The sequence below is a fragment of the Canis aureus genome, chromosome 19, assembly GCF_053574225.1.
Source record: "Canis aureus isolate CA01 chromosome 19, VMU_Caureus_v.1.0, whole genome shotgun sequence".
NCBI classification, from domain to species: Eukaryota; Metazoa; Chordata; class Mammalia; order Carnivora; family Canidae; genus Canis; species Canis aureus.
The window spans coordinates 50,280,944-50,308,589 of NC_135629.1; the positions used below are offsets into that span (position 1 = coordinate 50,280,944).

General features: G+C 56.7%; 2 protein-coding genes across 7 annotated transcripts; one reads left to right on the forward strand and one right to left on the reverse strand.

Moving 5' to 3' along the window:
• NACC1 (nucleus accumbens associated 1) lies at positions 1-20,282 on the reverse strand. 3 transcript variants are annotated; one of them, XM_077859739.1, is made up of 8 exons: positions 20,133-20,282; positions 19,282-19,374; positions 4,696-5,664; positions 4,404-4,577; positions 3,705-3,810; positions 3,508-3,605; positions 2,640-2,895; positions 1-189 (listed from the first exon to the last, which is right to left on the reverse strand). In XM_077859739.1, exons 3-8 carry the CDS (start codon positions 5,654-5,656, stop codon positions 93-95), a joined length of 1,692 nt encoding a protein of 563 aa, XP_077715865.1. In that variant the 5' UTR covers positions 5,657-5,664; positions 19,282-19,374; positions 20,133-20,282; the 3' UTR covers positions 1-92. The 3 variants fall into 3 exon arrangements, with proteins under 3 accessions (XP_077715865.1, XP_077715867.1, XP_077715866.1); XM_077859741.1 differs by having other exon boundaries at positions 1-2,895; positions 20,133-20,281; XM_077859740.1 differs by lacking the exons at positions 19,282-19,374; positions 20,133-20,282 and adding an exon at positions 18,917-19,072.
• Positions 20,232-27,631, forward strand: TRMT1 (tRNA methyltransferase 1). Of its 4 annotated transcripts, none has more exons than XM_077859717.1 (17): positions 20,232-20,385; positions 20,696-20,899; positions 20,989-21,044; positions 21,295-21,437; positions 21,607-21,794; positions 23,275-23,390; positions 23,482-23,594; positions 24,396-24,544; positions 24,732-24,818; positions 24,902-24,971; positions 25,073-25,207; positions 25,306-25,391; positions 25,691-25,799; positions 25,885-25,961; positions 26,908-27,027; positions 27,119-27,248; positions 27,441-27,631. In XM_077859717.1, exons 2-17 carry the CDS (start codon positions 20,715-20,717, stop codon positions 27,588-27,590), a joined length of 1,914 nt encoding a protein of 637 aa, XP_077715843.1. In that variant the 5' UTR covers positions 20,232-20,385; positions 20,696-20,714; the 3' UTR covers positions 27,591-27,631. The 4 variants fall into 4 exon arrangements, with proteins under 4 accessions (XP_077715843.1, XP_077715842.1, XP_077715844.1 ...); XM_077859716.1 differs by having other exon boundaries at positions 20,285-20,385; positions 20,615-20,899; XM_077859719.1 differs by lacking the exons at positions 20,232-20,385; positions 21,295-21,437 and having other exon boundaries at positions 20,832-20,899.
• Positions 27,632-27,646: the final 15 nt, after the last annotated feature.

The following is a 27,646-nucleotide window of genomic DNA, read 5'->3' on the forward strand; positions in this document are numbered from 1 at the left end:
TGTTACAAAGGCGTTTCGTTTATTCTCCTCATCAGTGTCACTGATATTCTCATGGTTCACATTTCCCAGTGCGGCTCCTCTCCTTACAGTAGTTAATGTGCAATCTCACTTACGGGCCCGGGGAGTGGGGGGTCGGCCCAGGGCGGGGAGGGCGTTGGCACTTCACACGGACAGGGCGGGCGGTCTGTCCTGCGTGAAAGAGGCGGGTGAGTGGGCGGCCGGGGGAGGTGAAGAGGGGGGCCCCACAGTCTTTTTTTTTTGCGTTGGTCGGTGATTCTCCATTCGTGCTCCTCCCTGGGCTGCCCGGGGTGGGGGGACCATGCAGCTCAGGGCAGGGCAGGGCAGGGCAAGAAGGAAAAGCAGCAGGCCGCCCAGGAGGTGGGGAGGGCAGGGCGGGAGGGAGGGGCGCAGGGGTGGCTCCTGGGGTAAGGCACAACCCTGTCTTTGGCTCTCCTGGTGAGGAGTTTCCTCCCCTGTGCCCCTGCCCGGCCCCTCCCCCCAACACACAGTCCCGGGAGCCAGGGGCACCTCCTGGGGTCCCTGAAATGAGGGGGCTCTGCCACCCAACCCAGTGCTGCAGGGGCTTGGAGGAGGGGCAGGGGCAAGCCCCACCCAAGGACAAGGCAGGGAGGGGCTGGGCAGGGGCCTCCAGGACAAAGGTGCGGGGAGGGAGAAGACCCCAGTCCCAGAGAGCTGGCCCCTGCTAAGGCCTGAAGGAGGGGAGCGCCTAGGGACTCCTTCCTTGTAGGGTCTGGCTGGAGCCCCAGCCGGCCCCTCGGCCTCGGCCGGCCCGGCAGCTTGCCAAGTGACCAGGATATTGTGCTTTGGGATCGATGCTGGGGTAGGATGTCAAGGCCAGGACGAGGGCGTGGGGGAGGTGCGACTAAGGTGCTTGTGCTTTCGCTGGGGTGTCGACTCCCCCCCAGACACTGGGCCGGCTGAGGACTAAGGTGCAGGGGCCGGGCCATGCCAGCTGAGAGCCAGGACTCCAGCCAGACCAGGCACCCCCACCCCCACAAGATGTCAGACCAGTGGGGGCTGCTGGGTGGTGGGGGAGGCCTCCAAATCAGATTCCAAGGGTCCCGTCAGGGCTGGCCACCCCCACCCCCCACCTCCCGCCATCCCCCTGCCTCTGGAGAGGCCGCTGGGAGCAATGGGAGCAATGGGCCAGTCAGATCCAGGAAGGAGATGAGAGGCAGTGGGACCAGGGCTGGAGGGAAAAAAGGTAAAATTGTAAAGAAACGACACCCAGTGTGGGGGGACAGGGAATAAAAAAGAGAACCCTCCAGAGTTCACATGTAAAACTCAAAAAAAAAAAAAAAAAAAAAAAAAAACCCTCGCGCTGGGCAAGGACAGAAAGAGGAATGGTTAGAGAAAATTCTGCAAACTGCTAACAATGGAAGCGGGCCCTGCCTTGTCCCCAAGAAGCTGGGCTCAGCCAATGGGCCAAGGCCAGGGCCACCCTTCAAATGGAGCCCTGCTGGGAAGCAACGGAGCGAGAGGGGACCTAGTCAGACCCACGGGAGCCCCAGCAGAGGCCTGGCCGAGTTCTCGCCTCAGAAATGCGCACCCACACTACACACGCACACACACACACTCAGCCTGCCCCCAGCCCCCACCCCGTCCTGGCTGCCTTGTCCCTGGGGACTGAAGGGGACATCCGACACAGTCCCGTTGGTTTGAAAAATAAAAGGAATCTTATACTTCAATATTTCATTAGCTAAAAAAATGCTTTAAAAAGTATGTACAGTGGGTGGGGACAGGGGGGTGGGGGAGGGGGGGGAAGGGCAGCAGCCCCCCAGCCTGCTCCCCTGGCTTCCAGCCCTGGCCCTACTGCCTCTCATATCTTCATTTGTTTAAAAGCAAAACTTTTACACACGTGCGCGCGCACACACACACACACATGCACGCATACACACACACACACACACACACACACTTCTGTGAGCCCAGGAAACCTCTCGTTCTATTCGCAGAGACCTTCAGCAGGCCCCCAAGAGCCCTCCACTCAGGACTTGCCCCTCTCAGGCCCCAGGGGACAGGTGGGGGCAACAGAGGTGGGCGAAGGGTCAGGGAGAGAGAAGGGCACTGGTCCTGCCACCGCCCACCACCTTAGGTCAGTCGTGGAGTTGCTCTGAGCCTGGGGTCCCTCGGCTGTGAAATGGGCGGTCCCCTCGGCCTCGCCTACCCCAGCCCCCAGGTGCAGGGACAGACGAGGGAGACAGGAAGGCGCTTTTGGAAACATGGAAGCACTGGGAGGTGGTGGCAGGAGGGGTCCTGAGAACCCTGGGGAGGGGGCCTTCCTGAGCCCCCCCAGGCCGGCCCCTCCCCACCTGGCCTGGTGAGTGGGGAGACCACTGCTGGGGGTTAGGAGAGGAGGAGCGGAAGCTCCCCAACTGCACCCGAGTGCGCTAGAGACGGCAGCGCAGAGCTCGCACCAGCTGCTGCCCTCTCCCGGCCCGCTCGGATGGGGGGTGGAAGGTGGGATGGAGGGAAGGCAGAGGGGCTGGGAGCATGCAGCGCCCCCCGCGGGTCCAGGGAAGGGACAGACAGTAGCTCGTGACCAAGATGGTGGGCGGGTGTGACCGGGGAGGGAGGGGAGTGTGACGGCCCCGCGGGGAGGGTCCGGTGGTAGTTACTGGAGGGCCTCGGCCGAAGGGCCGGCCTCGCCGTCGTGGCTGGCCGTCTCGAAGCTGTGCTCCACGCCCATCATGTCCGGCTCGATCTTGCCCGTGTCGCTGATGAAGGTGGTGTAGGCATCGCCCTCGGCCATGAGCACCTTGAGCTTGGGGATCCAGCTCTTCCGGACGACACGGCGGGCATTGGTGCACATGTCAGCTGCGATGGCGTTCATCTCGCTCTCCTTGAAGTTGGGAGCAAAGTTCTGGCAGTAGTCTGTGAGGACAGAGTGGGTGCCTCAGGCAGAGCTTGGCCCTGGCCTCTCACCTCAATGACAGATCAGCCACATGGCTCCTTAATCCCCAAACGTGTGCAGACACGCATGCCACCCCAAACTCCCCTCAGAAGTGACAGAAAGGAAGACTCGCAAACCAGGATGCTAAACCGCATCAGCTGGCCCCGTGCCTGACTGAGGTCAGCCATGTGTGAGGTTTGAGGATGACCCCTTGAAAAACCTGGGTCATTTGCCATAATCTAGGAATGGGGAGATTCCATGTGAAAACCTAGACTTCCCTCCTGACAAATGGCTGGGGCCTTCCTGCTTTATCACCCCGGTGACTACTTCAGGACCTTTCCCCCACGCCCATCCCCACAACTGACATAGGCTTATCTTAAGTGCCACCCCCTCCAACCCACCACTATGAAGAAATCTCATACCAAATGAAGAAACATCTAACCAATCACAGGCCTCTTCTCAACAAGCCCAGACTGAGCTTCAGAATCCTCCTTAACACCACCCCCCACCCACCTATCAGGGTCAACACCAGAAAGGACCATCTGCCTGCCTCAGACCCCACCCAGCCTGACTCCAGAAGGCCAGACACTCACACTTGACAGCGTGAAGGACGCGACTGTCCAGCGGTTTGCGGCTGGGGTTGTTGGAGGAAGAGCGGATGCCGGTGCCACAGCTGTTAGCCAGTGTGTTCCTGAGGTGGGGGGCATGACGGAGGGGAGTCAGGCCCCCATGTGGTGGGGGAGGATGGGGCAGCCCCCTCCCCTCCATCCGGGGTCTGTGAGGGCCTCACCGGTCAAAGAAGGAGGCCAGGAGGCGCCGCAGCAGGACCTTGTGCCGCGTGCCCGCGCTGACATGGCAGTTCATGAGCTGCGCCCTCGTGATGTACACATTGGTGCCTGGAGTGGGGAGCAGGAGGGTGGCCGGGGGCCCCAAACTGCCACGTTCCCCACTTGGCCGGGCCCTGGCCTGGGCCCCGCCAAGACGCTCCCTGACAACTCGCCCCAGCATGGCCTCGTCAGCGATCAGGAAAGGACAGATGGTGGTGCCACTGTCCACGAGCACCTACAACAGGCCGGGCCTGGCTTGCACATGTGTGGCTTTTGCCCACACAACCACCTGGGCATCAAAAAGAACAGGCAGTGGAAGCTCACACTGAGGCACCCTGCCACCAAGAGCCAAGATTCTTAACCACTGTGTTAGTTACCCCTCCAACCACCCCATGAAGCTGCTAAGGTACACGGGTGGCCAACAATGCCAGCCAACAATCATACCAGCCTCTGGGCTGGAAACCTGGAGGCCAGTCTTTGGCACGTAGCAATGCCAAGGGCTGTCAGCTGCCTTAGTACATAGCCAGTGGGTGGCAGCGGGGCTGGGGCTGGCCCCTGTGTTTGGCTCCTAACCACCATCCCCAAAGCCACTGGCTCAGAGGGCACAGGGGCCCACAGTGGGAGGAGGCAGGGAATCTGGGGAGGAAGTGATGCTGGCCCACCTGTCACCAGCTCCAGCTTCTCAGAGGGGTCACCCTCATCGTAGAGCTTGGGGTGGCAGCGGTTGCCAATCTGGTTGATGAGCTCAGCCGGGAGAGATGCCAGGTCTTGCCGCACCCGGATGCGATTCCGGGACTCAGGGGCCACCTGCTCAGGGAGGGCCTCCACCTTCTCGGCTTCGGGGGCAGAAAGCAGCATGTGTCGGGGACAGGAACTGCAGGGACCGGACTGGGGGGGGGTGGGCAGGGACCGGGCTGAGGGGGGGGTGGGAGCAGGGCAGGGCAGGCACCTCACCTGTCTGGCCAACATTCATCATGCTGTACATGGTGTACATGTTGCAGATCTGCCGGTACTGCTCATCCGTGCCCTCCTCGCCTGCGTCCTCCTCTTCATCCTCCTCATTGTGGTAGGAGCCAGGGCTGTCGCTGGTATAGGCGCTCGAGGTGCCCGGGCTGGTCCGCTCTGACGTGCTGGGCCCACTCACCACACCCCCTGCTGCCGCCACCGCTGCTGCCGCTGCCGCCCCCCCAGCAGGCTGCCCAGCGCCAGCCCCTGCAGCTGCTGCCACAGCCACGCCGGCAGGCTGTGCTGCCGCCACCACTGGGGCCTGTTGGGGCGGCCGGTTGGCAGCCAGGTCCGGTGTGGAGAACTTGGCCATCTTGCGGCTGCCATTGCCACCGCCACTGCTGCTGCTGTCCCACAGCCTTTTGGCCACAGGTGTGCACTGCACGGAGTCCGACTCCTGCTGCTCCGTCTTGACACGGGACACCAGGGGCAGCGGGGTGCCACAGGCTGGCCAGCTTGACGTCTGAGCCACGGGGCTCTGGGGCTCGGACGATGGGGCCTCCTCAGCGTGCAGGCCCTGTGAGTCGCAGCTGGGGGAGCTCACCTTGAGGAAGAACTCGGTGCCCTTCTCCATGATCTCCTGAATCTGCAGGAAGCCGGCCGTGTACATGAGCAAGAACTGGTCACCCACGTTCATGCTCAGCCGGCCCGTGTAGCAGAAGCTGAGGATCCGCTGGAAGGACTGGGGCTGCACAGCGGCCGGCAGCTCCACCACTGCACTCCGGCTGCTGTTGAACAGGTCCCGGAAGTAGGAGCTGCTGGCAGCAAGCACAGCCCGGTGGGCTTTAAAGGCATGGCCCTTGACGACCACAGACACATCACAGTACAGGCCTTGCAGCCGCTGCTCATTCAGACACTCCAGGATGCTGTTGCCAAAGTTCGGAATCTCCATTTGCAGGGTCTGGGCCATGGTGGCAGCTGCGTGGGGGACAGGGGGAGACGAACAGGGGGACGGTGTCAGGCAGCAGCCTCATTCCCCATCGCCCCCCACCTCTCTCACAAGCCTCATCTGCCATAGGGAGACACATGGGAGCAGACATCCACATGGTGGAATTTGCCGTGGTTGTGAGAATTGCCCAGAGCCACCCACGCCCTCAGTTCCAGCCTCTACGACAGACTGTCAAATCAGTTAAGGCAGCTACAGAACTGGGTGGCCGCAGTTGTCCCCTGCAGACAGGGGGGCAAAAGCACGCACACACATGTGTGCTTCAAGACTAAATGAGTGAGTGAGTTAACACGGTGAGCATCCCGTGAACATTAACCATCACCAGCGCTACACACGAAGGGTAACTGCAGGACACTGGCCTCAAAACACCAAGGGGGTCAGGGGCATCTGATTTTTCACACCGCATCCAAGTGGTGACCAGGTGACCCCCCAACCACCATTGGCCGAATGACTGAATGACCACTCAAGAAACTCTTTGAAGCAGCACGAGAACATTACTGGTCATCAGGGCAATGCAAATCTGAAGCACAATGAAACACCATTTCATACCAGCGAGGCTGGATAGAATAAAAAAGACAGACAACAAGTGTTGGCAAGGAGGAGATCGGAATCCTCCTACACTGCTGGTGGGAATGTAAAATGGTGCAGTTGCTATGGAAAACAGTCTGGCAGTTCCTCAAATGATTAAACATGAAATTACCATATGACCCAGCAATTCCTTTCCTTAGATTTATTATACCCGGGAGAAATGAACACCTATATCCACAGAAAAACCTGTACGTGAATGTTGATGGCACCATTCACAATTGCCAAAAAGACAGATGCAACCCCAAGGTCCATCGACTGGTAAAAAGCTAAATAAAATATGGTCCTGTCATACAATGGAATATTATTCAGCCATATAAAGGATGATACATGCTACTATGGGTGAACCTTGAAAACAATATGCTAAATATAAGGCAGACAAAAGGACTGTGTGTTACGTGATCCTGCTTATATAAGATGTCCCAAACAGGCAAATCTGGAGCCAAAAAAAAGCGGACTAGTGGTTGCCAAGGACTAGGTGGGGTGTGGGGTGGTGAGCAGAAGGATGCAGGGGTTTCTTCTTGCCTTAATAAAAAATGGTCTAAAATTGTGGTCATGTGCACACAATCTGAAGAGTTGATCTTTGAACACGGCTTTGAACTGTGTAGGCCCACTTATACACAGAAATTTTTTCAATAGTTCAGTACTGTAAATGTATTTTCTCTTCCTTATGATTTTCTTCCTTTTGTTTCTTAAATAATGTCTATACCCAAGGTGTGGGGTTTGGACTCACAACCCCAAGATCAAGAGTTGCATCTTTTTTTTTTTTAAGATTTAACTTATTTATTCATGAGAGACACAGAGAGGCAGAGACATAGGCAGAGAGAGAAGCAGGCTCCATGCAGGAAGCCCCATGCTGGATTCAATCCCGGGGCTATGGGATCACGCCCTGAGCCAAAGCCAGACACTCAACCACTGAGCCACCCAGGTGTCCCAAGAATTGCATGTTCTACCAACAGAGCCAGCCAGCAAATCTTCCTTATGATTTTCTTAGTAACATTTTTTTCCTTCAGTTTACTTTACTGTATATAACACATAACATACAAAATATGCGTTAATTGACTATGTTATCAGTAAGGCTTACAGTCAACAGTGAGCTGTTAAGTTTTTGGGGAGTCAAAAGTTATACACATGGACTTTTACCTTCACTTGCACATTGGTGGGGGGGTGTTGTTAGCACCCTAACCCACTTGTCTTTCAAGTGGTTGGCAAGGAGGAGATCGGAATCAGGGTCAACTGTACTAAAAAACCATTCAATTATACACCTTAAATGGACTCCATGGTATGTGCAGCTCAATTAGGCTGAGGAAGGAAGAACCCATACTTGCCATGAACATTCTGGATGTTTTGAATTTTGAAGTTGGTGATCATGCTTATTTACAAAAATAGGTTAATATTTTATTTTATTTTTTTTAATTTTTATTTATTTATGATAGTCACACAGAGAGAGAGAGAGAGAGAGGCAGAGACACAGGCCGAGGGAGAAGCAGGCTCCATGCACCGGGAGCCCGACATGGGATTCGATCCCGGGACTCCAGGATCGCGCCCTGGGCCAAAGGCAGGCGCCAAACCGCTGCGCCACCCAGGGATCCCTTAATATTTTAAAATAAAGGTGTGTAAAATCACACCATACACATCCAATTTATGCAGATTAACCCCCAAGTTTTGGAGGGAGGTTAGAAGTGAAAATTTAAGGAACAGTCTGTGTGGAGCGCCTGGGTGGTGAAGTCAGTTGAGCACCTTTCTCTTGGTTTTGGCTTGGGTCATGTTCTCCAGGTCCAGGGTCAGGCCCCGCGTGGGGTTCCATCCTTAGCACAAAGTCTGCCTGGGATTGTCTCTCCCTTTCCCTCTGCGCCTCCTCCACTCTCTCTCTAAAGTAAGTGATAAATCTTACCCCCCAAAAAAAGGAACTGTCTGTGACCCTGCTCAGGCACTCCTCAAATGTGAACTTCTGCATCACAGCCTATTCCATCAGTGCACATTCCGATCCAAAACTGGGCATGTCCAATACTTTGAGGGCACTCATAAAGGGGCTTTGAAGGACAGTGTGGCTTTATAATTGCACCCATAGTAAAAGTGAGTTCCCTGCAATTCTATAAAATATATAAGGCAGTGGTCCTGAATGGGCAGGGTGGGATGAGAAAGGAGGAAAGCAGGTGTGCAAAGGCCCTGGGGCAAGTACCAACTAGAGCCCTCGGCTGTTTCCCATTCCCAGATTAGCTTTCATGCATCTTTCACATTTTTCATTCACTGGTGAGTCTATTCTGAGCTGCTTCCACAGGCTGAGCACTGGGACACAATGGAAGCTGGCACCCTATGTGGTTCAAAGAAGGCTGCACAAATAAAAGCAGCCATGCACTCATGAACCAACTCACTCCTGAGAGCAAGAACTCCAAATCTCTACTTCTCCATTTGGAAACAAATATTGATAAGGCCAACCAGATCCATGCAATTTCAGTCTGTCCTCAGGAAGTTGCTACCTGAGGGAGACACGGGCAGGCCCTGCCCCTCCTGGTCCCCATGCTACCAAAGAGCTGACTGCTGACCTGCAGGAAGCAGTTCTCTGAACCCTTTTGGCAGATAGAGGGGGCCGATTTCATACTCTCAATTCTCAGATGGGAAAACTAAGGCCATGGGGAAGTTAAGAACTGTTCTGAGGTCATTAGTCAGTATATAGTAGGGACAAGAGTCAAACCAGGGTCTGTGTGGGCACTGAAACTTGGGACTTCCCTTGACTATGCCAGCCTCCACATCCTTGTCATCGTCAAAATCACGGTCACCTCCAGGGGAAAAAAAATAGGGCCATATGTGGGGTGGAGACAGGGACTCCCCCATTGGAAGGCAGCACACCCCTTCCAGGGGCTCAAACTCGGGGCCAGATGGGCTAGGAGCTGGCCCTCTGTGTGGAGATAGGAGAAACTGAAGCAGAGTGCAGGAGTGGGAGTGGGAGGACAGAGCCCAGAGTCCACTCCACAGGCCTGAAAGCCCAACCTGACTCCTAAGCTGCTAAAATGAAGGTACTCCAGGCACTGGGGTCCAAGTGACCAGAGTCAAGGGGGTCAAAGGAGAGGCTAGATTTCAGTCCCAAAGGAGCTCTAGACCCTAGCTTGGAAGGCTCATACTATAAGGGGGGGGGAGGCAGGACCAAGGCAGGAGAGGCCTGCAGTAGAGTCAGAGCACCCCCTCAACCCCAGACCTGGTTTCAGATGCCAGCCCCTCATCTCTTTGCCTTGGTTTGTTCATCTGTAAACGGGGACTCATTCATCCAACCCACCTCAGTAAACTGCAAGGCACAAGGTATATAGCTCTAAAGACGGGCTGCTTCCGTATACAGTTGGCTGGCGGAGAGACAGGGAGTGATACAACCGGGGCGAGGGTGTCACTGAGGGGCAGACTCTGGGAGTGAGACAAAGGGCAACCAAAAGTCTGGGGCAGGAAGGAGTGAAGTGCAGTCTGGAGACCCCCCCCCCCCGCCCCCCAGGAGACCAGCGTTGGGAAGACCAGCTGCTGGGAAGGGTGTGGGAGTGTGTGCCTGGCCTGGTGAGAACCAATGTTCCTGACGGAGCAGTGGGAAGCTTGGGGCAAGGGAGATGCAGGCCCAGACCAGCCTGGGGAGAACTCTGAACAGCAGGATGGAGAAGGAAAACAAGTGAGACACAGGGCTGGGCCAGTGGCAGGGACAGGTGGCAGCAGCAGGGACAGAGAGAGGAAGTCAGACCCAGGGATGAGCAGCTGTGAAGAGGTGGCACCAAAGCAAGAATAAACGACTCCAGTTTGGGAAGTGGCAGGCAGCTGCACCCAGGAGTTGCAGAGGGCATTCTGAGGGGTGCTCCCAGCTGTGTGGTGTGTGCCAGGTGCTGCGGCAGGCGCTCTCCTCAGGGTCCCCTCCACAGTGGGTGCTAGGACTGCCCCACTTTATAGGTGGGGACTGAAGTGCAGCCCTGCTCCTTCCCGGAAAGCTGGACTTCAGGGCCTGACCACTCACTGGGAGTCAGCAGAGGATGGCTGCTCAGGGGAAGCTCAGCAACAGGAGCGCTGAGGTCCCTGGGGTAAGAAGGAGGAACACACACTGGAAAGGGCCTCCGAAGGTGAGAGCTACCCAACAGTCGGGCTGGGGTCCCCCAAGCCTTGTGAACCCCAGCCTCAGAGCCCAGCACCCATGGCTTTGAAGCCCTTGATTAACCATTTGGGAGGGTGAGGGAGACAGTGTAAATGGCCCAACCAATCAGTGCAGAGGAGGCCCCCTCTGCAGTGCAGGGGAGTGGGGTGGCTCTCTCTCGACCCTTTGTGGTCTTGTTGCCCTTGCGAGGATGGGGAAGGCGTGGCCATGGCTGGTTTTAGAAGCTTGGCGACAGACCACCCCCAGGCTCCCTTCCCTCCTTTTGTGCCTGGGCAGCTAACCTAATCTGGTCCCCTGGACCTCAGAAGGGAAGAGCTGCCCGGGGCGAAGCCCCTAGCCCACACCTGCCCTGTGAGGGAGGGACCACGGAACCACAATGCACACCCAGAAAAACCAGGTCTGAAGTATCTGGTACCTGGCTTAGGTCACCTGCTGCCTTAGGAAGAGATGTGATGGAGCCAGAGTTAGGGGGTCTCTAAATCAGCCAACATTTCTGTCCCCACCAAGCACACTGCACAGCTCTCTTACCTCAGCCAGGTCTTTCCCCAAACTGCATACCCTGCCCCAAGGACCCCTTTCCTCCCACCACCCACATCCTCCTCTTCCACCCTGTCACCCCCTGGCTCTGAGAATTCTCCAGACTAGAGAAGATATCTCTCTTCTGCACACTCTCCCCACCACCCATCCAGTGCCCTTATGCTTACCTCTGAGAACACTAAATCCCACTTGACTATAGACGCCCTTAGGGCAGAAAACCTCTGGAATCTTCTCTCCTCACAACTTGGCATATTAGCCTGCTCATCTTCTGGGGTCCTCAGAACCCCCCAAGGGAAGGGGCAGCCCCCAACCCTACACAGGGCCGAGGGGACCCTCCTAGCATCGCTAGTGTCCTGGCCCCAAACGTGAGCAGGTCTCCCAGCGAGATGCAAGGGCCCAGCACACGGTTTCCATGACCTCCCAAGTCACTCAACAAATATTTGCTAAGCGTCTGCCTGGGGCATGAAGTGCTGGGGAGCCCGGGGCAGGCCAGCACTGAGACAAGGCCTGCCTCCAAGGGCTCATGGTCTGATGGGGAATGTGGCCATATATCCAGAGTCACACAGATCAATGTGCTGCATACCTGGGCTTCTGATTTCTTTCTTTCTTTTTTTTTTTTTTTAAAGATTTTAATTATTTATTCATGAGACACACAGAAAGAGGCAGAGACACAGTCAGAGAGAGAAGCAGGCTCCATGCAGGGAGTCCGATGTGGGACTTGATCCTGGGTCTCCAGAATCACACCCTGGGCTGAAGGCGGCCCTAAACCAATGGGCCACCAGGGCTGCCCCAGGGCTTCTGATCTTGCCCAGAAGAGGTGGCATTATAGCTGATACCTGGCGGGGGACGACAGATCTAATGAGGTAGTGGTGGAATGGGAGCCTAGCCATCAATGTACAGGAAAGTCATGCAGAATCCCAAGGGTGAAGCAGGCATAGTCCTTCCAGAAAGTGAAGGTAAATAAAGCTGATCCAGGGCTTAATCCTTGGTCAACTCTCTCTTCCCAGAGATTGAACCCAGAGATTCAGGGATCTGCTCTGCATCTAACTATGCCCCTTGCCCCAATGCATGTGTTGAAATCCTAACCCCCAACATGTCTATATTTGGAAAGAGTCTTTAGGAGGTAATTAAGATTAAACTAGAACGTAAGAGTGGGGCCCTAATGTGCTAGGACTGGTGTCCTTAGAGAGATCTCTCTCTAAGCAGACTTACTTCATCTCGGACTTCCAGCCTCCAGAACTGTGAGCAACGTCTGTTGCTTAAACCACCCCATCCTTGGCATTTTGTTATGGCAAGCTGACTCAAAGTCAGGCTTGAAGTAACATCCACTCATCTACAACACCCCCATGGAACGCCTGGTCTCAATTTCCTGTGGGTCCTGGACCTGCATATATCCCACCTGAGTTGGTGTCACCAACCCCAGTCCGCTGGCCATAGCTCTTACCAGCTCTAGCCCTCTTTGCTTGAGTCAAGACCCTCGGATTCGATCCCAAACACTTTTAAAACCAGTTCTCAGCCCCAGCTCTGACTTCCTAGAATGCTGTCCCTGAGATGGCAACAGGGCTTGAAATCCTCCCACTCACCTAGCTCGAACTTCCAAAGACAGAACCTCTCCCAACCCCAATTCCTGTGCTTCTCTGGCTTGATTTTTCCTCCTTGGTGCTTCCTACAGTCTAATTAGATGTGTTTCTGGCTTGTGTCAGCTCTCTCAGGGCAGAATGGCCGCCTGTCTGGTTCATACTGCAGTGTCCACTGCCCTTAGGACCAGATCAGCACACAACAGGGACTCAGTAGTTGTTTGTGGAATGAAGAATTACTTCCATTACTTCCTACCTAACTCTCTGTTCTGTTGCACATTAGCATGACTGAAACAGTGGTGCTCAGCAGAGGCAGAGGTCTCTGAGCTGGGCAGGAGTGCCACCCATACCACAGGGAGAGTCACTGGGGCCAGTGTGGAGGGTGCTGTGCAGATGGGTGCCCTCCCCTGAGAGCCACACCAGGTGCGTGGCCTGCAGTCAGGGTCCCGCTCTGGGATCAGTGTCACTGAATTATGGATTCCCACCAACTGCTCATAAACCACCGGACCATGCTGGAGTGTAGGAGGCTTGAACTGGAAGTGCTTGGCAGAGCAATTCCTGGGAGTGGGAGTGGAAACTGCCAGTGGTTCAGAAAGGGTTCCAAATTCTCCAGGCAGCAGGAGCTAGGGGTACAGATGTGCACCACCACCAGGGACGGTCTTTCCAGCTGACTTTCCAGGGAAGTGGTAAGCTGCTCAATGACGTGTCAGCCAATTAAGGGAAACCACCAATCCCAAGGACCAAAGGCCCTTGGAGAGTCCTACAATCCTTCATGCAGCTCAACATGAGGTCAGAGTAAAGGTGGGGGGAGGGGCAACACACCCCAAGGCTGCTCCAGGAACCTTCTTAGCCTATAGCCATTCGGACCCTCTGCAGGAGCTGAACTGGAAGGCAGCTTAGGCAAACATTTGTTAGCAAAGAACAAAGTTATCTGACTGTACAGATCCCTACTGTTGGCGTTTTTTTAACTTTTAATTTTTATTTTTTTAAAGTAATCTTTACAACCAACATGGCACTTGAACTCACAACCTCAAGGTTAAGAGTCCCCAAAATTAAGAGTAGCATGCTCCTTCAACTGAGCCAGCCAGGCGTCCCCCTACTGTTGGCATTTTTTAAAGTACGTGCACATTTGATTCATTTTCTTTTTCCCCAAAATGCTGCCATTAAATCCTCGGTGGGTAACAGGATTGTGACAGGGTGATAGCTGGCCATTAGCATTTCCATTGCCCCTACTGTGCACTGGCACCTGGCAAGAGCTCATTTATACTTCTTGCTAGTTTCTGAGGCAGAAATGACTCTTCCCGCCATTTTCTGGGTGAGGAGAGCAAGGCCTAGGACTGCACCCAGGCCATCTGGCTCCTGTCCCAGAATCGGGAGGTAACAGCAGCTGAGGCTTCCTGACCACGGCTGGCCCCTGCCAAGCTCGTGCTCTGCATGGTCTCATCACTCCCCAAGGTAGGCAGCCACCATGCTTAGACCCATTTTGTGGATGAGAAAACTGGGGCTCAAAGACGCCGGAGCCAAGAAAGGCCAAGAGCAGAGCCAGGGCTCTTTATCCTCACAGGATGTGTCCTCTCCAGAAATGGGGTCTTGGGTGCCCTCTGAGGGCCAGAGTGGGTGCTGCTCCTTTGGCTCTCCTGGGGGAAAGCCTTCTCCTTTGCCCAGCCTCCCCAGCCACTGTCCAGCCTTCCTCCCCTCCCTGCCACCTCCAGGAATGAGCAGTCTAGCCCAATGCTTTTCCCTCTCTCCTCCCACTTCTCACAGCCCTCAGGAATCTGAGGCCTCTGCCTGCAGCAGCTCTGCGGAGAAGGAGATGGGCAGCAGCCCTCCCCCTCCCCGCTGGCCCACCTTTATGCCCCCGTGCCTTCAGTCTCAAAGGACCTGGTGGCAGCAGCGACGCCAAGGGTGGGGAAGGGAGCCTCAAGCGCCAAGGCCCTGAAGGACACACGCACCCAAGGAAGGAGGCTGGTAGGGCTGCAGTGCAGGTGGCACCTGGGATGGGGCTTATGGACATGCTTGGAGGCCATGTGGGCCCTTGGCAGGGCTTGAGAATCCGAATCTTATTATTTTATGTGAAGCTCAAAGCTTTCTGCTTAGAACCGTGCTTCCCTTCCTCTATACCACCAGAAAATACTGACCTAGAGCAGTACTCGCCCCTTGACATCAGGCTTCCCAACTATAACATGGCTGAGTAAGCAGCAGCCAACTCACAAGGCTGTTTCAAGATCACACCACCAAGCAACATGGGTACATGGGTGCTTACCCTGTGACTGGCAGTAACACCAACTGTTATTATTAGTTATTTCCCTTCTGTCTGTCCCCCTAAGCCCCTTGCAGGGCTGTGAACTCCCTGACAGCAGTGGAGACATCTCACACTACTCACCAGCTCCTAGAACCTCATGCCATTTTATGATAAATCGGGCAAGACTTCCTGAGGGCTCTCCATCCAGTGCCTTCCTAGCATCATCAAACACCCCATACGCCAACCTCTGTGTTCCTCATAGCAACACAAGGATCCCCTGACCTTGACCCTGCATCCACTGGGGCCAGATCATCCTCTAGGGTGGGGAACTGCCCTGTACATTTTTTTTTTTAATGATGTTGAGCAGCATCCCTGGCCTCTACACCCACTAGAGGCCAGTACCCGCCTCAGCTGTGACAGCTAAAAACGTCTCCAGACATTCCCCAAGTATCCCTTAAGAGGGGGCAGAGTCATTCCTGATTTGAGAACCATTGCTACACAGGTATGCCTGCCTGTCCTCACTCATCAGAAAAGGAAACAGGAGATGCCAAGGTTACGACTTTTGCCCGGGGTCTCATGGTTGAGCAGCGTGGTGCTAATGGTGGAATCAACCTCTACTATAACAAGTTTGCTTGCCTTTACCCAATCCCTGCTTAATTTGGAAAACAAAGTCACTGTCCTCACCGAAGTTTCTTGGGTCTCTAAGGATGCTGAGACATTCACCAAAGGAGGCAGCGCAGGAGAGCCGGGATGGTGACCACAACCACACACTGGGCACAGCCTGCAAGAGCCACCAGACCAATCCCACTCCATAGCATCTGCAGCTCAAAGGGCCCTCCAGGGGGGAGCCGGAGGGATGACATTCTCAGCCAAAGGGGGCCAGGAGCAGAGGCAAGGAGATGAGCCTGCACGCTCTTGCAGTGTGGACAATGGGCACCCAGGGTGTGGAGGAGGAAAGAGATGGGGGTGATGAGCAGCACAAAGGATCCCAGAGAGGGAGCACGGGCCATCCCAAGTACCACCAACTTGTCTTCCAAGTCCAGGAGGCTCCTCATCACCTCAAAAACAGGCTCCCTTCTCCATCACTTGTGCTGGCGCTGGCAATGACCCTGATGAGCTCTGAGTCAGACCTGGCTGGACCAACCCCCAACCCTCTTCAAACCAGTGTCTCCAGGTTCACCCCCACAATAAATCCTCCAAGACCGATTGAGACTCAGCCGTCCTTGCAGCCTAGCCTGGTTCACTGGGGCTCCCGACTGCCTGGCCAGGGCCCCGGACTTTACAAGGCCTGGATGCAGGCCAAGGGGTCTGCACTTCAACTGGGGGGCAGTGGGGAGATCCAGGAGACCCCGAGACCGGGCGCTTTTCTGCAAATGGCACTAAGGGTCTTTACCTTCACACCACTCAGGGCCACCACTCAGTCCTTCCCTCATGAGGACAAGATATTTAGAGTACTTGGCAGGAGGCTGGCACATGCTCAATAAAGGCTTTCAATGTGCTGTCCCCTCTGCCCAGAACATTTGCTCCTCCCTGCCCCAGCTTCCCCTACCAGGCTGATTTCTTCTTATTCAGGGCTCAGCTCTCCCACAAGCTTTCTCTGACCACTCAATTTGAAATTCTCCATCCCCCCCCTCACCCCCCACCCCAGATCTGTAATTCAGGGCTGCTCCCCTGGCCCCTAGCAGACAGTCGACACCCTAGTGAAATAAAACTGTCCCATGAGTCCCTTTACTTGTTGTCCTTGCTATTTTAGCCTTCTCTGGCACCCCGGGTCTGTGTGCCCCTTAGTCTGCACAGAAAAGCAGCTTTTGAGTGCCTTCTCTAGCTCCAGGCGCAACTCAGAGCCACTACCCTCCTCTGCTATCCACACACCAGGGCCAGTCTCCACCAGCATCTGGCCCTGTTCCAGCCACGTGACCAGAGGTAGCCACCCCCACCCCACCCCACCCCCCACCCGTTCTCAGTACCCAGCCCTGAGCCCCAGCCCGTGCCACAGAAGCCAGTCTCAGCCCGACCAGGCAAGGGAAAAGTATCTTTAAGTGGGGCTGTGGCCCAGTTCCCCTCACTCCCAGAACCAGGAGGCAAGCCAGAGAGAGGAAGGGGAACAGGGCCCAGGTGGGATCAGTGCTAGGAACTACAGGGACAGTGGGGGAAGGCAGGGAACGAGGGTGACAACCCATCATTAAACCCAGGCCTGGGTGATACCACTCAACCCGGCAGTTTGTGGCTCTTGCTTCAGGTGCTGAAGATCCCAAGGACACAATGGTAACAATTAGCCCTGAGAGAAGAAAGGAAAGTGTGGAGGTCTGACCGGGGACCAAAAAGGGAAAGAAGGAAAAAGAAAAACCAGACAAGCAAAGCAAGATGCAGCTCTGCAGCCAGGCCCCATCCTCAGACTGCCTCCCCTTGCCAGCCTACAGTTCCATGACCCCTGACCTCTTGGCTTCCGGAAGGGATGGTGGGGGGGGGGATAAGGTGTGACCTGGCCTCTGAGAAAGACGCTTACACTATTCAAGCCCCCCACCCCCACCCCAAACACACCAAGAAAATTTTGTCCACAAAGGTACTGACCTATCCCTTGGGATGGGCAAGAGAAAAGGCCTGGGCACAGAATTCCCACCAGGGAATCCAGAACAGTGGGAGCTCCTCCAGTCATGCCCCTTCAAAAGCTGGCCCGGGAGACTGTGGGTTTGAGCTGAGGGCCAGTCAATCCCAGTCTGCCACTGACTAGTAGTGTGGCCTGGGACAAGCCACTCAGAGCCTCAGGTTCCTCCTACCATGGAGAAGGCCTAAGCCGACCCAGTGGTGGTGAGCAATCAATTCCCAGCAATCAGGCCTGAGCCAAGAAGAGCACCCCAAAGGCAGAGCCCTGAGGCCAGTACCCCCAAAGGCCTGGGCCAGGGTGTAGGTGGTACCAGAATTGATATCCTCAGTGGCCTGCCTTCGCCCCATCAGGAGCCTCCCAGATACAATGAGCTATACAGGCTCACCTCCAGTTCTTCACCTCCGGGGAGCTGGTGCCTGGGAGGCTATGGTATAAGATGGTGGCTGTGAGGTCCCATCCCTTAGGCTTAAGCCCCAAGGCTCTGCTCTCAAAGAGTGGGGAAAGAATCTAGCAACCCAGATACTCAGGTAAGGGCAGTTGGGCTGCCTCCCTGCAGATATATATGCCCGAGCTACATTTTCTCGACTTTCCCAAGCTGCCCACACAAACACCCACTGGGTGGACCAGCACCCTGGAAAAGCCAGCGGGGTCTTGCCCCAAGGGTAGGTCGGGGACCCAGAGCCTAACTGGGATGAGGAAAAGAGGAAAGACCCCAGGTCGGGCCCAGAGCTAACACCTGGTGGGGAAAGAAATGGCAAGTGCCTTTTGAGCGCACTAGTTTCTCGGGACGCCCGGTATCGCTGCCACTAGCCCAGCCCAAAGGCGCTGCTTTCCCCCTCTCCCAAAGCTCCCACAGAAGTTCCTCAGCCTACCTGATGGCCTCCGTGACTGGCCGTCCCCCTCACCATCTCTCCAAGCCCTAACCTCATATGACCCCTGCAAACACCTCTGGGATCGCCTATCCGCCCCCACCCGGACTAACTCCGCCCACACCCACCCTGCCCCACTTCCTGGGCTTCTCCTCAGCCGCCCCCAGGCCTGTAACCTGACCCACCCACCTCCTCCGGCGCCCGGACACTACCTGCAAGCCGGCCCCTCCCCGCCCCCCTCCGGGCCGTTTCCCTCCGGCCGCGCCGCTCTCCCCTCCTCCCCCACACGGCCGACCCAAAGCCTGACTCCTCCTCCCCCTCCCCCCGGCCTCCCCGGGCGCCTCCTCACTTTCCCTCCTCTGGCCCTCCAACTTCCCGGGCCTCCGGCACCTGCCCTGGCCCAGCCTGGCGCCCCCCTGCCGCCGAGCGAGTGGGGGGAGGTCTGAGCCCAATCCCGCCACCCCCAAGCCCCACGGCCCGGCCCGGGACCGGACGCTCAAGGCCGCCAGCGAGGGCCGGGCCTCTCCACACTCGCCGGTCCGAGCATAGTGCAGGCGGAAGACCCGGCTGCTTTTCTGTCCGAGGAGGCCCCCCGGCCCTCCCCGCTCAGCTCTCTACCGGCCCTCGGATGCCCTCGGGCCGCCCCGGCGAGAGGAGGCCGGAACCGGGCCTGGGGCGGGCCGCCTCACCTGCGCCGTGGCCGCGCTCCGGGGGCTCCCGGCGGGCTCCGCAGCGGCGGCTGGGGCCGGGCCTGGGCCCGGGGCGCGCCCCCCTGCGCCGGGGCCTCGGCCTCCGCCTCCGCGGCCTCCGCGGCCTCCGCCTCAGCAGCAGCGGCAGCCGCGGCGGCCATTCATTGTGGGCCAGGCCGCCCCAGCCGAGCGCCGAGCGAGCGCAAGCCGCGCCGCCGCCGCAACCCGGCCGGGGAGGAGCGGCCGCGGCCCCGCCCCCGCACCGCCCAGACCCCGCCCCCGAGGCCAGGCCAGCTGAGCGCCGAGCGCGCCCCTTCCTCCCATCTCCGTCCTCTCCGTTCGCCCCTCTGGGTCCCCGCCAGTACCTGGGCTCTGCTGGAGAGTTCCACTGCCGACCCTGCCACCTTCTAGTCCCGCGACCTTGGACCCGTGCCTCTGCCTTTCGGAACATTCGTTTCCTGTAAAATGGAAACGAGTTCTATTTATTGTGCCAGGCACTGTGCTAGGCTCTTTATGGGAATTATCTCGCTTAAACGTCACAGTAACATTACACACTTAGACACGCTTTATAGAAAGGGAGACACACAGAGCTGAGAAAAACTGCGCAAGATGACCAGCAAATACGTGGTGGTGGGTGGCAGGAATCAAACCCAGACACAAGAATCGACAATAAAAGTTAACGCTTTTGTTTATGCCATGCCAGATTCCGTTGTAGGCATTTAACCTGCACTAACTCGCTTAGAACTCCCCACAATCCAATAACGAACGTTAAAAAGTTCTGTCCATTTTGCAAATGGGCAAACTTAAAACCATAGAGAGGGATAAAAACGAGTGACCAGGCGAGCTGGGATTGGAACCCAAGCAGGGGAGACCACTACGCTCTCCCCAAGTCCTACACCAGGTAAACCTACTGAGACCTTACTACGTGAGAGGGACTGTTTTGCACAATTTCCAGGCATTCTGTAGTTTAACCTTTGCTCTATATTTGGAAGCTAGCATTCTTATTTAACAGGTAAGGAAAGTGAGGCCCAGAGAGTTTAAGCAACTTGCCAAGACCATGTGGCAGGGCTGAGATTCAATCTCAGTAAATCTGATTTCAGAGCCTTGATTATTCCCGCAGAGTTCCTCGAAATAATATGCTTGCAGCACTCAGTACACAGAAACCGATCAGTAGGTGTTGAATTTCTCCGCTTCCCGCCCCCTTTCTGCGCCTCACCTTCCTCATCCGTGAAATGGGGCGAGTGATGAGTCCCCTCCCGGGGGAGCCGAAGTGATTAAGGCTAGCCACACTACTTTCCGAGCTTTCCGCGGTGCATTTTGATCCCGGCCACCCACTGTAGGTAGCATCACTGATTGGCTAAAATCTATCATGTGACCTGCCCTCCCACTGTGCCAAAATGGCGACGCCCAGGTCCTAATCCGGGAAACGTGCACCCAGAATATCTCGGTCCTCGACACCTCGGGCGAGGGTGAGAAAGGCTTTGGCGTCGCGGGGATGGATCCAGGCCAGGGTCGGGCCCTCTCGAGGGCTTCTGGCTTCTCAGGGGCCGGTCCTCCGAAGATGGGGTGTGGTGTCACCCTACCGAGGCCGCCGGGTCTTCTTAATCTTTATTAAGGTGTAGGATACCTGGCTCGGGGACACATCTCTCTGATGCGCTTCCTATGCCCTCCCCTGCCCGCCCCCCCCCCCCGAACCAGGCTTGGCGGGTAGAGGCCCCCGCGGATGTCCCGTGCGAGAATCCTTCCGTGGCTAAACCTGACTCTCCGCTCCGCCTGCAGTCTCTGTAGAGCCGGGTTTATGGAGGGGCAGCCGCAAGGGCTGCCGAATCCGGCCGAAATGGAGAACGGCACTGAGCCCTGCGGAGAAGAGCGCCCCTCTGAGATTCAGGAGACAACTGTCACCGAGGGGGCCGCCAAAATAGCCTTCCCCAGCGCCAACGAAGTCTTCTACAACCCAGTGCAGGAGTTCAACCGGGACCTGACGTGAGCAGGGGTCTGGGGCCAGCGTGGCAGAGGGCAGTGGAACTGCAAGGATGGGGGGGGGGGGTGAGCTAACCCTCCGTCTCCCGCAGATGTGCCGTGATCACCGAGTTTGCTCGCATTCAGCTCGCGGCCAAAGGAATCCAGAGTGAGTCGAGGTCCCCACTCCTGGTGGGCGGAGGTCACACAGAGCTCTCTCCCTGCCCCGCCTCCCTTTCCCTTACAGTCCTGAAAGGCTCCGGCCACACACACAGCGGGCCTCGGGCTCATTTCCTTCAGGCTTTCCCCAGGGGCTTTGAGGAAGATCTTCCATGAATTTTCCGTTTACTGAGAAATAGGGGGAGGTGTCTCAGAGGAAGCTTTAATATCCCCTGACTTGTGCTTCTGGGTGGCTGCAGTCAAGGTACCAGGTGAGAAGGACGTGCAAAAGGTGGTCGTGGACTTGTCAGAGCAAGAGGAGGAAAAGGCTGAGATGAAGGAGGGTGCAAACCTGGCCCCAGGAGACCAACCTCGAACAGCTGCCGTGGGGGAGATCTGCGAGGTGGGGCCTGAACATAGCAGGTGGCAGCCCTGGAGTCCTCCAGTCATGGAGGAAGGAAGGCTCCTGAGGCGGCAGAGCTATAGGAAGTGGGGAGGGGGGGGCGCTCCTTGGTGCCCAGCAGAGGACAGAGGTATCCATGTAAGTGGGGCTCCCTGATTACCCCCAACAGGAAGGCCTTCGAGTACTGGAGGGTCTGGCAGCCTCCGGCCTACGTTCCATTCGCTTTGCGCGAGAGGTGCCCGGGCTCCAGTCTGTGGTTGCCAATGATGCCTCTGCCCGAGCCGTGGATCTCATTTGCCGTAACGTGCAGCTCAACGGTGTGGCCCACCTGGTACATCCCAGGCAGGCAGATGCCCGGTAGGTTTGGGGCCGCAGAGCCTGATGGCTGAGAGGTGCATGCTAGAACAAGGCCGCCTGGGCTTAAATCCTAGGCCTGTTGTAGTCTTCCTCTGTGACCTTGGGAGAGTGCCTCAGTTTCTCTGAGCCCCAGTTTCCTTGTCTATAACACGAGGATGTGAGTGTTACAGGAGTTGTAATACTAATGCTGTGTTGATTAAATGAGCGATGGTGTTTGGCCAGAAGCATGTACCATTGTGGTTTCCCTTTTAGACTTCTCCACCTCTGGTACTTTTATTCATTCTATGAACCAGCATATGTATATCTAGTCTAGTCGTTTGCTCTGTGCCAGGCATCTGTAAACAAGACCGACAAAATCCCTGACCTTGTGGCATTCACATTCTAATGCAGGGGCCTTGCAAACAACCCCCCGGTGAGGCCAGGTGCCTGGTTTTTTAGAGGCCACCAGCTAAGAATGCTTTTTGCATTTTTAAAGGGTTAAAAAGGGTACCATTTGTGGCCTACAAAGCCTAAAATACTTACTCTCTGACCCTTTACAAAAAACAAATAAAAAGTATTTGCTTAAAAAGTACACGGTTTCCTGACTATTAAAAACCTGATAGGAGGGGCACCTGGCTGGCCCTTTTGGGCTAAGCATCTTTCCCTGGGGTATTGGGATTGAGCCCTGAGTCGGGCGGGCTTCCTGCTCAGCGGGAGTCTGCTTCTCCTCCCTCTGCCCTGCTCATTCTCTCGCTCACCCTCTCTCTCAAATAAATAAATGAATAAAATATTTTTTAAAAAAGACGACCTCATAGGAAACAAAAACCATAACAAATAACAAGACAAATGAGTAAACTATAATAAGCTAGAAGTGAAAAGTGCTGGGGTGGGGGGTGGTTGAGGGTGGAGTAGGTGATGGAGGAAGGTGGTGGGTGGGTTACAATTTTAAATAACACAGGGTCAGGGCAGGCTACACTGAGAAGGTAGCATTTGCATTTCCTCACCTACAAAGGGAGCAATAATCATTTCAAATCCATTGATTTATCTGGAAGATTATTTGAATCAATGAGTTAAGAGATCTATAGGGGCATCTGGGCCTTGGGCTCAAGTTACGATTTCCGGGATTCGGGATCCCTCTGCTCAGCAAGGAGTCTGCTTCTCCCTCTCCCTGTGTCCTCCCCCTACTCCTGATCTCCCTCTCTCAAGTAAATAAATAAAATCTTAAGAAAAAAAAAAAGATTTGTAAAATGCTTGAAACAGTTGTCAGGTACATACATGTTACATCTCCACTGGTTCTTACTATTGCCATTGTTAGACATGAGTATGCTGAGGCCCAAGGAGAAAGAGTCACTCAGCAAGTGGCCTTGCCAAGACATGAACCTAGGCAGCTGGCCCCCAAATCCAGCCCAACATGGTCACACTGAATGAGTGAACATGAGTAGGGGACAGAGCAGGACCCTCCCTGTGCAGGGGGCTGAGGACCTGGCCTTCTTGCTCCCAGGATGCTGATGTACCAGCACCAGAAGGTATCCGAGCGGTTTGATGTCATCGACCTGGACCCCTATGGCAGCCCTGCTCCCTTCTTGGATGCAGCTGTGCAGGCTGTGAGTGAAGGAGGTGAGGCCATGCTAACTCGAGGGTGAAGAGTGGCTGACACGGGTGTAGAGAGGGGACTCTCGGTTCCTGACTGCCCAAGCCCTCCTTGCAGGGCTGCTGTGCGTGACCTGCACGGACATGGCAGTGCTGGCGGGGAACAGCGGAGAGACGTGCTACAGCAAGTATGGGGCCATGGCCCTCAAGAGTCGTGCCTGCCACGAGATGGTGAGGGGGGCCCCAGCCCTTTCCACCCTGCAGACCTGCTGAGCTGCCTCCAGGCAGCCAGGGCCAGATCCATCCCGAGAGTTCCAGACAAGCATGTCTATAACCAACATAGTCCCGAGAGCCTGGCCTGCCAATTCTGGTCATTTGGGGGGCAATGGTTCTGCCCAGGGTAGGAGCCCGTGATTAGTTATGTCATCTTTCCTAATATATCATCTCTTTTAACAGTTTTTCAAAATTGCTTTTTAAGACCATTTTTGGGTCTGGGTTTGGGTTCACATCCTAGCTTTGCCAGTGTCATTGGACAATTGATTTCATCTTCTGGGGCCTTGGTTTTTGCATCTGTGAAATGAGCATGATGAGCATGGGTTGCCATGGGGATTCAAGGAGGCAGGGGGTGGCTGCATCCATGGGCCCAAATGGAGGATGTCCCATCTTTGTTCCTTAGGGGCCCTGTCGTCAGGTCAGCCTGGGAAACCAGAACGCAGGTCCTTGGAGCCCATCGCACGGGGCACGCTGACATCACTAATTGGAATACATTCAGTTTAGTGGCCCCGTGTGTTCCTTAATGGTGTAGTGCCCCCCTGCAGGGCCATAAAGAGACCCCAACTTCTGTGATTTCGTAGACAGAGGTAGCTGAGGCATTCAGTTGGCAAGGGTCATGCAGCCAGGATGCTTGAGGCTGGGCCTGGAACCCAGGGAGCTGGCCCTGATCTGTGTTGTGAGCGCCTTGTGTGCCACCAGGGTGGCGGGGAGGTGGCAGTGGAGGCATGAGGATGGCTGATGGCCATTTCCCACCCCCAGGCCCTGAGGATCGTCCTGCACAGCCTGGACCTCCGAGCCAACTGCTACCAGCGCTTCGTGGTGCCACTGCTCAGCATCAGCGCTGACTTCTATGTGCGTGTTTTCGTTCGTGTCTTCACCGGCCAGGCCAAGGTCAAAGCCTCAGCCAGGTTAGTCTGGGGCAAGGAAGAGTGATGAATAGAAGGAGGCAATGGGGCCTTTTGGGGCATTGGGAGGGCGGGGCATGATGCTACCCCGGGGAAATGGGGGTCCAGATGGGGATGAAGTCAGCCCGAGGGAGGAGTTGGGGTGTAGTAATCACGCTGGGAACATGGGGCCACCCCTGTTCCCCCACAGCAAGCAGGCACTGGTATTCCAGTGTGTGGGCTGCGGGACCTTCCACCTTCAGCGTCTTGGCAAAGCGTCGGGAGCCGCTGGTGGCCGGTGAGCAAGGGTGAGCCGGGGAGGAAGGTGTAGGGGGAGTCCCAGGGTCACTGTCCCCTCCCACCACCCTTATCTATCTGCAGGGTCAAGTTTTCTGCAGCCTGCGGTCCCCCGGTCGCTCCGGAGTGTGAGCACTGTGGGCAGCGACACCAGGTGAGGCAAGGGAGAGGAAATGGGGGGAGGGGGGCGGCACCACTAGGATCGTGGTGGTCTTGACCCCTGCCCATCTGGCTGCCGTGCGTGTGTGTCTGTAGCTTGGCGGTCCCCTGTGGGCAGAGCCCATCCATGACCTGGACTTCGTGGGTCGTGTCCTAGAGGCTGTGAGCACCAACCCTGGCCGCTTCCACACCTCGGAGCGCATCCGAGGGGTCTTGAGTGTCATCACTGAGGTGGGGGCTGGGCCACGACGGGGAGGGGGTGGGGGGCTCCACCTGTGCCCCACCATCCCTCCTCCATCTGCCCACACCCATCGTGTCCCCCCTCGCAGGAGCTCCCGGACGTGCCTCTCTACTACACGCTGGACCAGCTAAGCAGCACCATCCACTGCAGCACGCCCAGCCTCCTACAGCTGCGGTGAGGGTCCCCCGGGTGCCCTCGGGCAAGTCCAGAGCCTCTCAGGCCAGGGTCTCCCATAAAACAGATCCAGCGTGCCTCTGCACGGGAGCTGGGAACACAGCTCGGAGGCTATGAGCCTTGGCGAGGGGGGACAGCCTTATTCTTACGATCACTGGCATTATGCAGGCCACGCAGCCCCCGTGAGACGTCCAGCTGCACTGGTCCAGTCGAGTGGCTCCCACCCACACAGGTTAGCACTGGCTTTGGGGTCCGGCCCCCCACCCACTCTGCTGACCGCGGCCCCTCCTGCTCCCCAGGTCGGCCCTCCTCCACGCTGGCTTCCAGGTCTCACTGTCCCACGCCTGCAAGAATGCGGTGAAGACGGATGCCCCCTCTTCGGCCCTCTGGGACATCATGCGCTGCTGGGTGAGGGCTGGTCTGACCGGAGGGTCATGGGCAGGCAGGACACGGTCAGGCCTGCATCCCCTGACCTTCGAGCTTTGCCTCCCAGGAAAAGGAGTGTCCGGTGAAACGGGAGCGCCTGTCAGAGACCAGCCCGGCGTTCCTCATTCTCAGCGTGGAGCCCAGGTACGGGCACCGCCAGGGCCGCCCCAGGCAGGGGAACCCCCGTGCGTGCAGACGACACAGATACTTCCCCACACAGACACCTGCTCGTTCGACTGAGACCCAGAATCTTCCTCCTTGCCCTCCCCTTCTGCCCCTGCCCTGGTCTGGGTGCACCACTGCCCACCTGCACCCCCGGCCCCCACCCGCTCCCCACCCAGTCTGTTCTCCCCACAGCAGCGAAGGTACAACCAGTGAGCCAGATCACGGATGCCCTGCGCTCAGAACCCTGTGCCTCCCACCTCACTCACTAGAGACCAGAGTTCTACCTGCAGGCTCTGCAGCATCTGCCTGACATCTCCTGTCCTCCTCTGTCCAGCTCTCCCCGCCTCACTCACTCTGTTCCGGGCCAAACTCCCCAGGCGCAACCCCACCCAGCCACCTTTATCAGGGCTTTTCTTCCCTTTATCCTGCTCCATTTTTTTTCAAAACCCTTACTCGTGCCCTAACACCATATCATTTGCATATTTCTGATCCGTCCCACTGTCTCATGTGCTAGAACATGGGCTTTACCACTGGCAGCAGATTTGAGGCACCACAGAATAGACACTTGCTAAATGTTTATTTAAATGGATGAGAGTCGGGACGCCTGGGTGGCTCGCCTGGGTGGCTCAGCGGTTGAGCGCCTTCGGCCCAGGGCATGACCCTGGGGTCCTAGGATCGAGTTCCGCATCAGGCTCCCCTCATGGAGCCTGCTTCTCTCTCTACCTATGTCTCTGCCTCTCTCTCCGTGTCTCTCATGAATAAATAAAATCTTTTTTAAAAAATAAAAAAATAAATGGATGAGGGTCCTGACAGGCAGACGCAGTCTTCTCGAAGCTCATGGAGCTGCACTGCGATTGGCAGGTGGTCTGTGCACACCCGCAGGCCTCTGCCCCTCAGCCCCGACTCCCGCTTCCCGCTTCCCCAGGCTGCAGGCCAACTTCACTATCCGGGATGATGCCAACCCCAGCTCCCGCCAGCGAGGACTCAAGCGCTTCCAGGCTAATCCCGAGGCCAACTGGGGCCCCCGGCCCCGCGCCCGGCCAGGGTGAGTGAGAATACAGTGGCGGTGGGGCTTGGCCAGGGCAGGGGGGCACAAAGGCCAGACGGGGTCCCAGCTACTCCCTCTCCCTGCACAGGGGCAAGGCTGCAGGTGAAGCTATGGAGGAGAGACGCAGGCTGCACCAGAATAAGAGAAAGGAGCCCGCGGAAGACCCAGTCCAGCGGGCTGCCCGGCTCAAGACGTTTCCCTGTAAAAGATTCAAGGAGGTGAGGCACCCTCAGCTGGCCCTGCAGCACCCGGGGATCCCCCTCCCAGCAACAGGATACGGCCAAGGGCCAATCAGGGCCGGGACACCTGGGGTAGGCAAGGGGTAGGAGTGAGCTCCCCATCCAGGAAAAGGACCCAGCAGAGGCTGCTGAGCTCTGGGCTAGGGTTCACACCCCCCATCCTCCCACCAGGGCACCTGTCAGCGCGGGGACGAGTGCTGCTACTCCCACAGCTCCCCAACACCCGAGGACGCTGCTGAAGCCACCCCCAGTGACGGTCCCAAGACCCCTTACCAGAACCCACCAGGGCCAGGCGTCGCCACTGGTCCCGGAGTAGACTGAGCCAATAAAGAGATGTCATCTCTTCGCCGGTCTTGTCTGAATGAGAAGGCTGCCTG